This window comes from Melanostigma gelatinosum (genome assembly GCF_949748355.1).
Source record: "Melanostigma gelatinosum genome assembly, chromosome: 5".
In the NCBI taxonomy this organism is placed as follows: domain Eukaryota; kingdom Metazoa; phylum Chordata; class Actinopteri; order Perciformes; family Zoarcidae; genus Melanostigma; species Melanostigma gelatinosum.
Window position 1 is genome coordinate 23,163,176 of NC_136638.1, and position 17,470 is coordinate 23,180,645.

At 41.0% G+C, this 17,470-nt stretch overlaps 1 protein-coding gene across 2 annotated transcripts in view; it reads right to left on the bottom strand.

The window, feature by feature from the left end:
• fam13b (family with sequence similarity 13 member B) overlaps positions 1-17,470 on the bottom strand; it is a 57,525-nt gene that overhangs the window by 29,664 nt on the left and 10,391 nt on the right. For both annotated transcript variants that reach the window (XM_079269133.1, XM_079269132.1), the window contains exons 2-6: positions 14,813-14,960; positions 13,389-13,601; positions 8,520-8,732; positions 7,313-7,490; positions 6,928-7,072 (exon numbers count right to left, since the gene is read on the bottom strand). In XM_079269133.1, coding sequence (XP_079125259.1) covers positions 6,928-7,072; positions 7,313-7,490; positions 8,520-8,732; positions 13,389-13,554 — 702 coding nt within the window. In that variant the 5' untranslated portion in view covers positions 13,555-13,601; positions 14,813-14,960. The remainder of the gene's footprint in view (positions 1-6,927; positions 7,073-7,312; positions 7,491-8,519; positions 8,733-13,388; positions 13,602-14,812; positions 14,961-17,470) is intronic.

A 17,470-nucleotide genomic window follows, 5' to 3' on the forward strand; every position in this document is an offset into this window, starting at 1 on the left:
GGCAGACCTCCGGGGGAGAACTTTAGATAGATGTCAGAGTCTCCCCTGGCACACACTGGACATTTAATAATGACGTCCATGACACCAATAACTCTGAAGCACTTTATCACATAGCACTTTCAAATATTACGTACAGCACTTTCTTATTTAGCCCTTTGCATATCTACACATCTATGTTTATATTTATGTATTGAAATAAAAGCAAGATAGAGAAACGGGAGGGAGGGGTGGAGGGATTAAAGTAGGACTAAAATCAACTTGTCAACATGTACCCATGCATGCGAGTCGAATTATAACTAATGTAATGAGGCAAAGTAGTCCTCACACTATCACAACTATCTTACCGCTCGATATGAAATGAAAACCGTGTAATATATTAGGTCAATGCAATAGAGTGAGTGAGAGAAGACGGGAAAAAGGCAGAATAAGAGGAGTGATAGAGGGCAGAAGGTAATGAACCAGACAGTAGACAGAGGGAGGAGGAGAGGAGAGGAGACAGATGGAGAGAGAAGGGGAGGGTAGTAAATATGTAGACAGAAATAACATACAGACAGCTGATGGCATGTGAACAAGACAGAGATCCTTGGGCAGTACTTCACCGATGATAAATAGTTCCTTTCCATATTCATTCTGTGATATCGTCAACTGATACAAACACTACTGATTCGAGCTGTACCTCTGATAAAAACAGCGGTTTCATACATATTTTTTGTCTTGCTTGTAGTGCTAATACATTTGAAAAACTCAACATTGTCTCTTTCCAGAAACGATGACCCGGTTACTCTAGATAATACACAGACCTTGTTGTGAGCGGTTTCCTGTTGGAACTATTTTCTTTCTGTTTGTAGTTTATAGCCGCTCATCCACCAGTAGATTGGTCATGATTTCTTTAGCGAGGCGTTGCTGTTTTTTATATTTCTTTGGCCCGAGTGCCGTATAGTCCCATTGTATTTGAGAGAAGGCAGACATCTCTACGGTCGATGTCTCCAACACTCGTCAACAACACCAAAACAATTTAGATTGATAACAGTATATGTAAGAGGAAACGTTTGTATTTTAAGAATGAACTGGAGGAAACATGGCTTCAGGGTCCTGATGAAGATTTGTCACCGTGAGACTTTCTTCTCCTCCGTTAGTCCTCGTCTCTGCTCTCCTTCCTCTCTCCTTCACTCTTCCTCTCAACAGCAAGCGCCCATCTGCCGCTGTCACTGTGGCGTTGCTACGGCAACGCCCCCGTTTCCAAGAGCTCTGATTGGCTGTCGGGGAATTATCGTCACATTGTGCAGATTATGGCGGCTGACACACGAAATTCCTCCAAGTATGCGTGTGCGTGATTAGATAAAGAAGTCCTGCTCTGACACAGCTTCACTCTCATTGTTTGTATTTTCCTCGCGGTCAGAATATTCAATAGTTTCTCAAATTGAACTGAGTGAGTGAAAACGAGCATCTTTGTCGGTAGACGTCAGTTAAATGTTCACTAAATCGTGTGAAAAGGTGAGAGATAATGATGAACCACCACGCCCTCCAACTCCAGACTTGAACTGAACTTCAACATTTAGTTTTGACCAATTAGAACCCCAGTTTCATATATTAATGCTGACTGGTAATATCTTACTTTGACATGTCCCAAAAGATAATTAAGATGATTTCAAATCTGTTGAATAAAGATTTTTACTTAATTTAATGAAGACATCATTTAAATTAATTTAATTAATAAATTATGATGAGAAAGAACTTTAAGTTCTGAAGTTAAGTTTCAACTTATAATTTAAATGAAGATATCTTTCGTGTATATATACTAATGCATCATATAACCGCAACATCTCGGTTCAATTCTTTAAAAATAAAAATAATAATAATAATACAAAAGAAAATGTTATGATTTTAATAAATTATTTCCACTGAACGACAGATAATTATAATGATAATAATAATAATATAATATCTATTATGATGACAAGCAGTTAGAGATACCGTCTCTCCATTAAATCAAACAAAAAATCAAACAATCATCATTCAGATGAGATTTTCTGAGAGAAATTGTTCCTGATTTCATGGGCAGAATAAAAATGTCCCATTTGTGAGACCGAAGGATGTTGATTGAAAGTCTGATCTACAATATCATGTCGAATGTATTCAACGCTATTCACCAGTAATATGAACGGACGATGCAGCGAATATGACCTTGGATTATACGCCATCAAGAGCATATTCCATCACGGACGCTGATTTGTGATACTCAAAAATGAGTCTGGATAAATAAAGAAGTCCCTTTGTATGTAATCATTAAAAACCAGGAGTTGACGTAATGAACAATGGAACTTGAATGTATAACAGGCGTTCATTCAAATGATGTGAATGCGACTGAGGCTCTGCTCAGTTAGTTATCAGAGAGCCTTTGAGGTGATGTGACTAAAATATTAAGAGGATACGAGTTGTTGAATCCTGAGTTGATGACCTGGAATGATCATTCAGAGAGCTGGAGATATAATCCTCTCATTAAAGACGGTGGAAAATCATGCTAACTCACAAATCTGAGTATAAAAAAAAGAAGTTGCTGTGTGGTTTTGGCTTTTTGATACAAGAGTTCATCTGTGTGTGTGTGTGTGTGTGTGTGTGTGTGTCCGAGTGGGCATGAAGACGGGGCAGAAAGTGCTCTGGAACAAAAGGTCCTGGCCCTGGTTTAGTGGTCCGGTCCAGAGTTTCAGGACGGAAAACGGAGAAAACAACAATCTCCACTGACATCATTAGTGGGCCAAGAACACAGAACAATGACAACTGACTGGGGCTGACATTTCAAGTCTCAAAATGTCTCAAAGGATCTTTTGTACCTACCCTACATTCTGATGTTAGATTGGTAAACACCAATTCAGTCGATGCATTGTATAAAAAAGGTCCAGGTTACTGGCGTCTCACAGGTTTCAACATTTTTGACACCGTAAAAAAAACGTAGAAGACAAAAGATTCGTCCAGTTGTTGATAATTTCAACCGTTGATGTGAAAATGTAATATTTATGATTTTTTTCCCTTCACTGTTGAATGCAATAGCTGCTCGTTTCATTTTCCTTTTTTATGAAAACTTTGCATGGGAAGTACCTGCGTGTTGCTGTAATATTCAGGAGTTTTGTTTGTGTACGTGAAGGTTTTTTTTATTATTCCTTTTGTTGTTTACATTAGAAACAACGTCTCTGCCTTGACTTCTGTTACAAAGCCAAGTTCTGTACACACGGGGGAATACAGAAGAAGCAATGCAGTCACCACCAGTTTTACAATGTAGTCACTGTGAATACTGTTTGTCTATCTGGATCGTGTGCTGGCTGATGCAGAGAAGCTGACCTACTGTAGTTTCTGTTGTCATTACTTCTCCACTGCAATCAATTAATCGAATGCTCTGACACAAAAGAATGTGGGGCTCATCGTAGGACTGCAATAAGCCCATCCAATCATTGCTTTGGGCCCGAATGTAATGAAATCTGCCAGCCTGGGTATATTCTGCCCGTACACTCTTTGTCCGTCACCGTATTTTTCCACAAGCTGCTGGCCTAACAGCTTTGAGTGTCTGGGTGAGGAAGGAATGTCACTAAAAATGGCCCGGCGTGAACAACGAATCAAGCTGAAATAAACACCTGCATAGTCAATTCTGAGGGGAGATCAAACAGTGTGTTTGGTGCTCATTTTTGCGTGACTGTACTGCTTCCTTCCAGCAGTACCACTGGAGAGGAGCCCTCTGGCCTACCGTTCCCGCAGTGAGTGGGCTGTGGGATGTTTTCCTCATCTTTGAATCCAAATGTGTTAGAAAGTGATTTTCAGACGTTCATGCAGTCACAGTAAATAAATCAATAATGCGGCTGTGCAACACTTGATGTGAAAAAAACAGTGAATGTGCGTAGGCGTGCGTGTGCTCATACTACATGTCTCCCAAGAAGTTGTGACTTTACTTCTTAAATTGCACACATGCAGCGTTTTGCAGGATATTCATGCAGCATGAGTGAGAATTGAAAATATAAGGAGGTGTGCTGCTTTGATCTTTTACCCCAAAGATCAACGTGCATTTCATTTTCTCTCTGAGCATTCTTCACCTCGTGCTTACGTGGCGTCTATGTTAACACAACTGCTTTCAGACTTGTGTGGGCGTTTCTCTAAAATCAGAACGAGTAAGATTACCTTTGTGACTTCGACGTCAACTTGACTTCGGGTCTTATTCAGACGGGAGACCGACGTGTCAAATTGCCATCACACTGAGATTCAGTGGCCAAATTAAATCATCTCATTTATTTCTACAGCAACAGTAGCCCTGAAAGCACTAGCTTATTGCGATGGGACACCTTGCTTACTTCTCATATTTCACTACACACTGGTTCTGCTTTGTTGATCAATCTCCAAAAGGTATGAGTCAGGACCGAGCATGTTGCTTTCTAATGCGAGAGGATGCAATGATCACTAGTTTTCTGCCTCGTGGGCTGAGGAATCAAAAAAGTCCAGCCATTGCCCCAAGCTAAAAATAAAAATGCCACGTGCTATCGCCGTACTGAACGCACAGCTACGATGACATTCTATATTGTTATTTAAAATAAGTGAACGAGTTGTGATTACAGTTATTTTCCCCGGACACTTGGACACAAAAAGCTTCTTTAAACCCTGAATCAAAACAAACACACCCACCGGCAGCATCCTTGCAACAAGCCTCGGCACAGCCTCGCTCTATACTAAACAATAATTGAAAGGACTCACATTTTTGCCAACAAACAAGCCAAAATCCAGTTTGGCACTTCTCATTGTTAGATCCATGCCAGCCTCATTGAGCTTCAAAGTAATGCCGAAACATGCCATGAATGAGGCGACAAACTATCTTTGTCTTTCTCCCTCCATGTTTCACGTGCTTCTATCTTTTACAAAGTCTCTCAGTATCTTAAATGTAGCATTGTCCACTATTTCTGTTTATTTTAACAATTTATTCTAATTGTTCTAACTAACCTCTGAGGTGTTTGGAGCTTACCGATTAGTCTGGAAGCACGTGTGTCTCTTGTGTGAAAGCAGGTGTGTGTGTGTGTGTGTGTGTGTGTAATCCCCTTCATGAGGGTTTGTTCACAGCGATCCATCCCCAGTGTAGTGCAGGGGCTGGAGGTGTGAGCTGCATGGTTACATCATCGCCAGCTTCTTTTCTTATCTCCTTCGCCATCTCTCTCTCTCCCTCCGTTTCTTTCGTCCTTTTCTCTCTCTGCACTCTCGCCGATTCTCCCCCATCGTTCTGGCCGTTTTTTCTCCCTCTACCGCTCTAAACCACCTACTATTCTGCCCTCTGTGTTACATAAGACACAGGGATCAGCGCACAGATGATTTGTCTTTACAGATTATTTTCTCACTGTCCCTGCTGCTCGTCTTTCTGCTCTCTCACTATTCTGTCTATTGGTAATGTTGTCCTCTATATTCTCATTCATCTGACACGCCATGCAATAAAAACAACAAAGACAAAGAAACGGAATTCATGAAATAAAAACAAAATTCAAAGAGCTGCATGAAAGACATTTCTTCTTCTTTTTCTACTGTTGATATAATCTCAATATAATTATCTTTCTCTCGCAAGCCAATAAATTTGTTTGCTTGAATAAGGGAAGGATGTGACAGATGAGGACTCCAAGGAGTCTAGATTACAAGGGAAGCAAAATTGAGAATATGTTTCCTGCGACAGTGCAGAGTTGTGACTTGAGAATACATTAAAATAGATAAACTGCAACAAAGAAACAAAAAAAGAGGTAATCAGTGAAGGAAGCAGTCAGTTGATTGTAACTGAAAAGGTGACTTACTGTAGATACTGTGACTGTTTGTAGCCTTAAACGTCAACATTTAAATATGATCTTTACAGAGCCCCTGCTGTGTTGAGATTGTGCTCTTAAATGGCAACATGAGATAACGCTTAAGGGTAATTATTGTCTTTGTGTGCATGTTATCATACATTAACACAATGTAATCAGTGCACTGTAAAATGAAATGTTACAGATGTTATTCTTTGAGATGCCGGCCCAGCAGTCACGCTGTGTTGCTGGGAAACAGGGGAAATGCCTCCGAGTTTAGTCTGCCGGTCACGTTCTCCGTGTTCAGCGGCGACGTTAAGACACAGAATGATATATATATATATATATATATATATATAATATATAATATATAATATATAGTTCAGCTCAGTCAAACAGCTCACTCACTAAACCATATCCGTACTCTGAACTCTTAAGACACCTCGCATAGTGTGTGTGGGTGTGTTTGGGTGGGGCTCTTCCAGATTCTTCTGAAAAGTATTTTGCTGACGGAGGAACTTTCTGTTCAGTAATACAACAGCTAGAGGAAGTGATTACTCACATACCTAAACAACACAAGTGCTTCCTGAACTGCTGCAGCTAACCAATACTTCTCACTGTGGTTTGTTTCGCTGGAAGAGATTTTTGTTTCTAGGTGAAGTCATTTAACCTCAATGTGTTTCCCAATGTGGCGTGCTCGCATAAGATTTACAAACTAGTGTCTCTGGAGTAAAGTCTTGAAATCTCTATAGAAGTTCGATCAGAAATCAAGCAGTATAAACTCATGTTTCAAATCATAACAATGTTGACTTTTCCGTGAATTCACATCAAAACTAAAAAACAATATAAAAACATATTGATCCCTCCACGTTACTCCATGTTTTCCAATGTTAAATACTTACAGAGTCATACACCATCATAAGTCATCCACTTAATGTGGGCTATACATACATTAAGCAATGGCACAAATATGCAGTGTATGCTATGATGAAGGATTGGACAATCTTCCAGAGGCAAATCTGTTGTTACATCCTCGTCTTTCTCCTCAAAGTCCCATTAAATGTCCCATTCAGAGATTAACTGAGAGATGGCTAGAGAAGATGAAGAAGTCAGAAACAAAGGCGATGGGCAGTACCTGTTCATTGATGGAGCTGTAGTCGTTGGTGGTGGAGACGTCATCTTCCTCGGAGTCAAACAGGCCCTCTTGGTTGTCCAGCAGCTCTGCCAGGACTCTGCTGACAGACTCCTGGTCTCGAAGGTCCTCTCCTTCTGTCGACAGACTGCAAACACAAGACGAGAGAAGCGTGTGTTGTATTGGTTGCACACTGCTTCCCACGGGATGTTAAATAACTACAATAACTGAATACATGCATGTGTAAGTGCCTCTGTGTGTATGCTCATCTGTATGTGCAAAGCATGCACTCGGTCTTAGCTCACAGTATCTGACAGCTCGAATTATTTTCACAATGATTGTGATTATTTAAGCAGAGTTATTAAAAAGCCCTAAACGGGCATCTTACTGGAAGATGTCTGGTCCGAAGACAGCGGCCAGCGTCCCGATGTTCCAGCTCTCCTGCTGAAGTGAGGCCACGCTGCCCAGGAAGCGGCACAGGAAACGCAGCAGGCCGTAGTTGAGTTGGGGAAGCTGCTGCAGCAGGTACTTCAGGTTTCTACAGAGATCCTCTTCATTGCTGTAATCTGAAGGTTGTTAAAGAGAAGAAAACAAACGCGATGATTACATGTGAGAAATAAGATTTTTACACGCTGGTAAAGGCTGTTTATAATCATCATCACCGTTATAATAATATGCTTGATACATGCTGCTCTCAATGTGGCGACAAAGCTCCTTTTCTATCAGATATTGTGGAATGAATTATGGGTTGTGTTCCTGCACGGTTGACTATAAAAATTCTTCACTACAGAAAAGATGCAGACACAGATAAGACAAACGTAGAATCCTCTGCGGGAGGTGAAATGAGGTGAAACAGCAGACGGCATAAGGGAGGAAAACGTAGTGCTGTAGTAATGATGAGAATGATAAATGAATGACATGACATGGAGAGTCCCTGCAAACCCCCCCCCCCCACTGCTGCAATCTGCACGACAGCCACACTGTGATAAAAACAGAGGACAGGGCAGGGAGGAGGGACAGAAACAGAAACAGAGCAAATGTGGAAGTGGGAGATTTGTGGAAGTGACAATACATGGTCCATTAACCATGTGTTACTCCACCTCTTAATTTGGTGCCTGGAATGGTCCGACTTTGGTAAATATCATGAAAGATGTACTATAATGAGGAAACCTGGATGTCAATTAGGCCATGAAGCTTAAAGTTATTCTTAAAAATAAGAAATAACATGAAATATAATATAAGAGGGGAATACCAACACAACCTTTGCCATTAGAGGGTAAGTTCACATTTTCTTTCATACAATACTCACATGACCATATATGTACATTGAACATTACATGGTCATAACATTATTTTAAATGTAAATATGTGCATCATCAGTACCATTTTAAGATAGACAAAACACACCATTTAGGTACTTGCAGTAGCAAAAAAGGGCTTTTGCAACAAGCAAAAATAACCTAAATGAACATGAACCAACCTAAAACTAAAACACAAAAAAAGATCAGTTGATGGGTTCAAAGTGGATAAAAAGAGAAAGAGGGTGGGGTGACTGAGTGGGTGGAGAAATGGCCTGAGCAGTCCTGGTCACACACCTTGGTGAAGCTGTAGAATGTGCCCCTGTATCGCCGTTGGGATGACCGGCTCAGGAAGCTCCTGCAGGAAGAGTCGGAGCAGGCTGACCGCCGACGCCAGGTCCGCCTCCTTCTCTAGCTCCACCTCCTCACCACTGTCATACCGCTGCCGCAGCCAATCCACGCGCTCTGCGTTGCCATTGACAAGGAAGAGCCCCTCCAGGTCCAGAAGACCTGGTGACACGCAACACATGACACAGCAAATTATTACTCTGGTTAAAGACACACTCATTACATACTTTTTTGATTTTTGAATCTTCAAATTGAATTTGTTGAGGTTATTTCATTCCTTTGAACATCATTGCTGGAAAGATGGTGTAATCACAAACCTACTCTGTTAAGAAGCCAACTGCATTCATGCTTTAATCTCTACAAAGAGGGCATGGTTGTAGCTGGGCATGTAATATAAGTGTACAATGAAAGCATGGCTGTAAGAAAACAATCCAGCAGGATAATAGTAAATGCATCACTGTACAACTTGTGTTCATCTGATAAACATCGTGTCCATGAACGTGCCAACAAGAACAATCATTTGTATGTTGCAGTGACTTCTAGTTCTAACAACAACCACCTGAATGGAAACACCTGGTAAATACAGTGGGGTCATGGGATATTTCTGAGCTTTGGACCTAATGAAAAATCATCTGGACTAAAATAAATAACTGGCTGATGTGTTGATGTAATGGAAAACTGAGGGCTCCAAATAATCAATCGGTAACTTATTCCAGGCTAGAAATGCACATTTGAATTTGATACCCAGCTAATAGAAGCACAGGGATGTGTGTGTCAGTGTGTGTCAGTGTGTGTCAGTGTGTGCGCATACAAGTGTTTTTGTGTATGTGAACTTCACCTCTATCAGTATGAAAAAAAACTAGAGGCATGTCCACACTGACTGTTGCCATTACTCTGTGTGATAAGATCAGTGTTCGTGATTAAAAGGACAAACCAAATGCATCAGCAAGTCCTGTGAGGGCTTGAGCTGGTTTAATCATATTTTCCGTCCTTTACATTGTAAGGTATCTGTTCGTCTTGTTTCATGTTATGTTCATGTTATGTACTGTGTTGACACCTCCTTGCAATGCCTTTTTTGTGTTTTCTCATGTTACAACAACTACTGCCGGTAGCTACTACAACAACTACTGCTCGGATTTGCACGAATTTAAATCAAGTTGATGTTCCATTACCTCGTTGCTATTCTTGGCTTGCTTTAGTCCTGACAAAAGCTAAGCGTAACAATGGAGAAAATCTACTGCAGTGTGAGGATGCTGATCGTTTGGGTAAATTTCCCCGTTGGTTCCAGAAGAAGACGGTTGACCAATGGAGCTTAAAAGGAGCTCAGTGTGCTTCAAACAACCTACTTTGTATGTAGAGCTGTATGTAGAACTTGTCTAAAGGCAAAAGTGTTCATGTCTCGTCCAAACAGCCAAACTCGAGGGCTTTGCAAAAAGAGCTGCAAAATGTGATGAATTGCACAAATGGGGATAACGAAGCTCACCTTTCGGACACTCTATCCTCGGAGGAATTCATGGTTTTGCACTATATGAAAAAAAGAGAGCTTGTCCGCATGTCTGTGGATTACCTCGATTAACCAGGTCATGATTTATGGAAATAGAAATTGCTGTAAAGTTTTTCAAATGTATGTTTTTGGTGATTTGAGTGCCATATAGTCCCATTATGTTCAGGAGAAGACAGACATCTCTTCGGTCGAGATCCCCAAAACTAGGCAACTCACACCAAAACAATCAAGATTGATAAATAGCACAGCAGGTAAGAGGAAAAATATGTATTTTTGATTTTAAGGTGAACTGTCCCTATAAAGGCCTTCAGTGATTAAAATGTCTGCTTCATTCCCAACCAGTACTCACTTTTCACTGTCGCATTCAGAGTAATTATTTGACTTGAATATCAAGATACTTCGGCCCAAACACCTCGATATTGCGATGATATTATAGGGTTGACTATTGGTGTTTTAAAAATATTGACACAACGAGATATTTAATAGATTAATAGATGATTAATGGTTTAATAGAACCAGGAAAAGACATATTACGATATCACAAATCTAAAGCCTGATGTTTCAACACAATAGGCAGCGCTTTAAGATGTTTAGGTGTCAGTGTTGTGGCTTGCAGATTATGAAACGCCTTCTTGGTGATTCCTCCTGATTTCTGTTCACTCCCTGGTTTCCCATCTGTTAACAATGCAGGGAACAAAATGTCCCACGGGACATATTTCCATTGTACAACTCCACACAGTAGCGTACATGCAGCGCAGCATTCAGCATGGGTCCACAGTCACAATGCAAGACCTTTTTACAACACAACGTCCATATTGTTGATTAATGATTCAACTGAAACATTGATCAGCCCTATTGAACGCTGTTCAACTTGTATTAGCGATGTAATCTTTCACAGATGCCGCAGCTTTTGGTTCGACACGCCTTCAAGTGCTTTCCATTTCCAGTCTCTGTCTTACATCAGCTTACCTTTTTACTTCATATTTTAAACACTCTGCTGCTTCTAAAACCTCAGACATCACACACAAATCAAACAGGGGAGATGAAGGCCTTCTCACCGGCTGAATAACTTCTGAACTGGCAGCAGCGCTCTAATTAATGCGCCAGCAGAGGTCCGGGAGGATTAAAGACTTATGACATAACCTCATGTGGTTGAGCGGGCCCCGGGTCACTCAAACCACCAGCCTGCTTCACTGGTCACTTGAGTGGAATTGAGGTGAAGATTCATTTCAAGAGTTAAAAAAAAAAAACCTAGCCACAAGAAAATGTCTTTTGTGTCATTTCACAATAGTACTGATAAGGTTCACAGCCTCCAGGCCATAATACAACACCTCTCCAACACCCTTTCTATTACTTTATATACGATATGTTGATCCAGTATGTCCAGGATCCAGCTGTGTAATCTTTAAATCTCAACAATAATTCCATATCGATTCTCAGGATACTTCCATTTATTAAGTAAATGCGAAACAGTTCATGACTTTTCAGCATTTCCTTCATTTCATGGTATTTTTTACATCCTTTTTTACAGCCATCAAATTGCTTCTAATGTGAGACACAAAGTAAATCAATTCCACAAATGAATCTCTGTATGCATTTGCAATTTTGCACGGACCAGAGATGGTGAGATGTAGGGAAACAAGTTAAACAAATCTAAATGGCTCAGTTTCTCCATGGTTCACACCAACAATGCATCCTTGGCACAGAGAGGATTGATTGGTTAGGTATCTGGCTGAAGGCTTTATGAGTTATGTAACACAAAACTGGTACTGATGGTTCTACGGAGCCAGCATCACCACCAGCTAAATGCAGATAAATTCGGTCTGTGGCTGGTTAGTTAAAAAACTTAAATTTGGCTCCAAAAGTCACCACTTTTTTATCACTTTTAGCGTCTCATCCTTCAAAGCAAGACATCTGAACTGCCAACCTGCTCTTATAAAGACGGTGACATAAGACTGAAGTTCCTGCTCTGCGAGGCCTGAAGAGAAATGTTCCAGGGGGGATGTGGGAAAGCCCCAGGGACAATACTTTGGTGGGTTTCTCTCTTCACTGTTAAGCTCATCTGTTTTCACAAGCAGCGCTGCAGTTGAGAGGTCTGTTATATAATAAAGAAGGAAGTGGACCGTGGATCTGTCTGCCGGTGCACTCAGAGTTCATCTTATCACATAAACTGGATCTCCACTAACGACATATTTTGGTTTATCGTGATGCAAGGGCAGTAAACAGCAGCAGGGTGTGCTTTGGATTACTGAAACATTAAACAAGGCAATGAGATGTAACTGAGCACTCAGAAGTGTGTACTTAGAAGTGATAAATGAGACACAAATAGTGGCATTCAAGATGGGCTGAAACTGGTATTGGTCTTAATCCTGCTCTCCCATTTCCATCTTAAATCAAGTGAAATTTCACGATGATCAGTACAATTCCATGAAGGTACAAAGACCTGTCTTACTCTACTGGACACAGGCTAAAGAGCTGCTCAGAGGGTAGAGCCTGCGGTGCTTTAATCACAATGTTGGGCGGTTCCAGCCCCTCCAGTCCACCTGTCAAAGTGCCGCTGAGCGAACACTGAACATCAAATTGCTCCTAATACTTGGTTAATGGGTTAAATGCAGAGGCCGTATTTCAATAGCTGAGCTGTCTACAAACTGTAAGTGACTCATTAAATAAAGTTTAAGGTATTAACGAATCATTCCTATTTTGACAAAATGTCACATTTCTAAATTCAAAAGTTAAATATGTTCGCTCCGAACGAAAGCTGAGATGAATAAAAAAAAGAATCCAGTGTTCCTAGAATACAGTAAATTAAACTGAAGGCAATTACAAGACAATGTAAGCTCTTAATACCTGCAGGGGCTGTAGGTGCATATTAATAAGGTGCAATACAAGAACATTGAAATGTTAAAGTCATACAAAGAGAGTATTCTCAGGTTAGGCCAGAAGGACGTCCTCTCTTTGTATGAGCAGTTATATCACAACAGAGAAGAGTTGTTAGGCTTTGTAAAATCCAGTCTGCTTTTTTTTCTCCATAATATAAAAGCAGAGACTTTTATTCAGAGTGTAGCCGCTTTGATCATTTCAGGCATTTAAACGTACTGAAATTGTTGCATTGGTGCCATCAGCATCGGTTGATATTTTAGGTTCGTGAATATTAATTTGATGGAAACGATTTCCATATGAGTCGTATATTGGATACAAAATGGTGTGAAACCAGCAACAAAGTTGTGTGAATTTGGGGTTCAAGCATCCCTTCATGTGTGTGTGTGTGTGTGTGTGTGTGTGTGTGTGTGTGTGTGTGTGTGTGTGTCACTCACCATGCTCCTCGATGTAGTCGACGATGTCTTTGACCAGTGCAGGAACCTCATGGCCGCTGATTGTGTGCGTGCGTGTCACTTCCTCCAAAGGAACGCCAAAAACACGCGTGGTGCTGGCTGAGCTCCCGCCCTCATTGCCTGGCAACGGAGACACGCTCTTCCTCATGGCCGCCGCTTCCTCCTCCTCACCACAGCCCTGCCAAGACCTCACGTCTTTAAGAGAATGAGACAAAAAGTCAGATAGAATTATTTACAAAATAAAAGCCCTGGTGAAGGATTCGACACGGCTGAAAACATCACGTTTCATCTTTAGTCATAGACACACTGCCAAAAAGTGGAGAAAATCACTTATGGAGAGATCAGTTTTAAATGACATAAACACGATTCCATGTGGGTGAAAGTCAGTTGTTTTTACACTTTGTTACATAATCATCATTTTAAGATCATTACTGAAATTAAACTCTCGTCCCTACAGTATTTGGCATAATGAAAGAGTCCTTCCATGCAAAGGCGATGCTGTGAATGCCTGAGTCAGACAATGGGATGGAAATCAATGCAAAGCAAGAATGTGCAACAATCATTTCTGTTCAAAGTTGGACTCTGATGATGGTCGGGTTGGTGAGTACGGTAATCTGAATGCAAACAGTCTCCTCATGTTTTATTCTTACATGACATTCAGTGTGAAGATTTGCCGATGTTCAGCTGTTAAACTGGTTGCATTATAAAATGGCGTTTTGTGGGCAAGTTTAGCTAATAGGCCGTAGATATATCTGATGCAGAGCAGGAAGATTTATCATTTTTGTATCAAAATCCCAATGCAAACGAGTGCAATGCTCAAACTGAACTTAATTCTGAGAGTGGATCAAGTGGCACAATGAACTCTTGGCTGTTTCCTCTTCAATAGGCTCTCTGTATGCCATTTGTCCCACTGACATCTGGTAACAGATGGTTTCCTCAAGAAAAAATTACCACTGTGTATTGTTTTGAGTTATGAGAAAAAGAGTGGACTGTGATTTCTATTTTTTACTCTTTAGGTTGGGCCAACAGAGGAGTGAATCCTTCTCTAAGAAAAATAGCTTGTTGCATGGTCTCACTTTCGAAAAAGGTAGTGAGCAGCTAACGAGGAAGTTGTCGAGGGTAAATGACAGCTAGAAAGGAGGAGGAAGTGGAAACTGATTTGGGGCTTGTCCTTTCAGTCTGTGAGGCACATGAATGTTAGCTCATGTGGTTAAAGCCTCAGTCTCTACACAACAAGTCTTAAAAAGTGAGTACTATAGTGTAACAAATGTGCTTATCTGCGTCTCATCCATTCATTGTTATGAAGTGAAGTGGGCCTTGCTCCAGCAACAAATGTACCTGCACGTACGCGCGTGTGTGTGTGTGTGTGTGCGTGTGTGTGTGTGTGTGTGTGTGCGTGAACTCACCGTGTAGCAGTGAAAGTGTATCCTATCTTCTACTCCCTTAGCCAGAGAACCACAAAACCATCTATGGCTGCTTCAGGTTGTGGCAGAAGATGAGCCGGTAGTTCCTCATTGACGGACCGCGAATCCTTCTTGCAGGATTCTTTTCTATCTACACGGAGGAGAGAGAGAGAGAGACAGGGAAAAAGAAAGAGAGAGAGAGAGAGAGAAAGATAGATATGGAAGAGGCGCAAAAGAAAAAGGAGATAACGGCAGAATGGAAAGACAGAAAAGAAAGGGTGGACACAGAGATGGGGTGAGAGAAAAAGATGGAATCTGTGAGGCAACAGTCTCTGGTATGTTTACAAACATATAAAGCTACTTTCTATTGTAACATAATGTAACATCGTCTGATCTGTAACATATCTAAAGCTTTTATATGCTGCTCTCAACCACTGAGGTCAAGTGTTTGCTGGAAAATATATTATGGTGCATAAGAAGAGATGCATACTACATTTGCGACAACAAAAACAGCTGTTTTGGAAAAACTTAGCATCACTTAGATCTTATAACTTCTGATGATTCTGGTTCTTATCAAACTCTGGTACAGATTCCTACAATTCTTCATATTAACTCATATTAAGCAAAAAAAGAAACATCTGTATTTTCAACTGTCATAATCAGTAATGTGTCATAAATACCTTTGCACTGAGTCATACAATAATAGTCATAATACAATAATACAAACTTAACTTTCTACATCACACCAATCAAAATAAGATATATAAAATGAATGCTGGATACAAAGACACGAGCTGCAAAATAATGTGTGAACCAGTTAATTACTTCTGTGCCATAAGCGATTACCAGCACCTCGTTAACACAGCAGTTAACTCCATCACGGACGGCAGATTAGACCGTTTGTTTAAACAAAGAAAGAAAATCAACACGACATTGACTGCTTATTAATAATAATGAATAATTAACACATGCTTACTCAACCACATGCAAAATACTTTTTCCAAAATTGGACGCGGATGAACAATGCAACACAAAATGTGTGCAAAGGATTGCATAAAGGAAATAAAGCAAAGACATTAAAGACAACAAAAAAGAAAACCTGACTGGGACACCGATCACTTTCATACATGCCAGCCTTCACCCTAATATTTAGAATCAAACCAATCAAAATTTAGAGTTTTTGGTAAATTTCTCCAGTCTTGTTCTCCATGTTCTATGCTTCTCTCCTCTCCTTCCTCTTTAATCTCATCTTCCTACCGCGAGGCTTGAGATGCCGTGTTGTCCAAGAGTCTGCTGCAGGCGAGGACCGAACACAATAATCAAACTGACACCGGTTAGGCTGGAAAGCCGTGTGTGTGTGTGTGTCCTGCATGTCCGTGCATGTCCGTGCATGGCCCAGTGAATGTGAGCAAACTGCCTCTTTGAATCTGGGTACGTCAGCTGTGTACCTGTTAAGTGCTGCACGCAAGTGTGTGTGCTTGTGTGTGTATGCACGTCTTAAAGATGCTGAATTTTGAATTCAGAGCATATCTATGTTTGAGGGATTTCCTCCACACGGCTCACAATATGGCGACCGCTGAGTCAGCAGCTCGCAGCTAACAGTGCTAAGTAGGTTGTGTGTGTGTGTACTTAATGAGGCTGTCAAGAGTGTGTGTGTGTGTGTGTGTGTGTGTGTGTGTGTGTGTGTGTGTGTGTGTGTGTGTGTGTGTGTGTGTTTAATGAGGGTGTTAAGAGTATATGTGAGACGGGATGAACGGGTGAATACATCTTTGGTGCGTCCGACTTTACCTGTGAAGTGTATTGAAGGTTATTAAATGGTTTCAGGAGTCTTACATGTTTACACATGAAGATTGCATCCTTCAGCCCTAAAACCAACGGCACTGGCACTGCTGGGTCCTCAGACTCTTTAGAAGCTACAGAAAATCCCACTACTGGAGCTGAAAGTCTTATATTGGGTCAGGGCTCCAACTATTGAAACCCAAAAAAGAAAGCACCACAAACCAGATAACGGAATAGATATAAAAACCGTAACTACTGCATACCGTCTGCATATTGTACAATGATTATTACGGCCAACACTTTGGGGGCCTAAATAGCGGTACCACAGTGCATACACCTTTTAAACGAGGGTGGTCCTGCTGCTGCCAGGCTGAGACGGGTGAGGACAATGACACCCGGAGTTTAGGGAACTCAATGTTCCCAAACCAGCGCCTTGTTTGCCCTGAAGACTGACCCTAAAAAGGCCTCTGTAGCGAGGATTTGGCGAGTAATGGAACAGTGTAGAAAAGCTCTGTCTGTGTTTCTTTCTGTCCGACTGTGCGTCTTAATCCCAGATATCATGCTCGACAGCCTCCTGGCTCAACAATGAGGCACATTGTTAGGAAGGGAAACAGAGAAAGCTGAGGCGGTGCACTATGAGAGAGCAAGAAGAAGCAAGTGAGAGAGATACAACTAAAGGAGCAGGAGGGAAACCGGCCAATGGATCACATGAGAACAACACAGAGAAGAATACACAACGAGAAACGTTTAATTATACTGTTGATCTAAAAACTAAATGAGCAGTCACATGGTAACGCTCCAGAAATCCATCCCCATCGTACTATAAACTGCAGTGCAGTGTTTTGAAATATGACAAGCCTTCAAAGTCACGGATCTCCTACT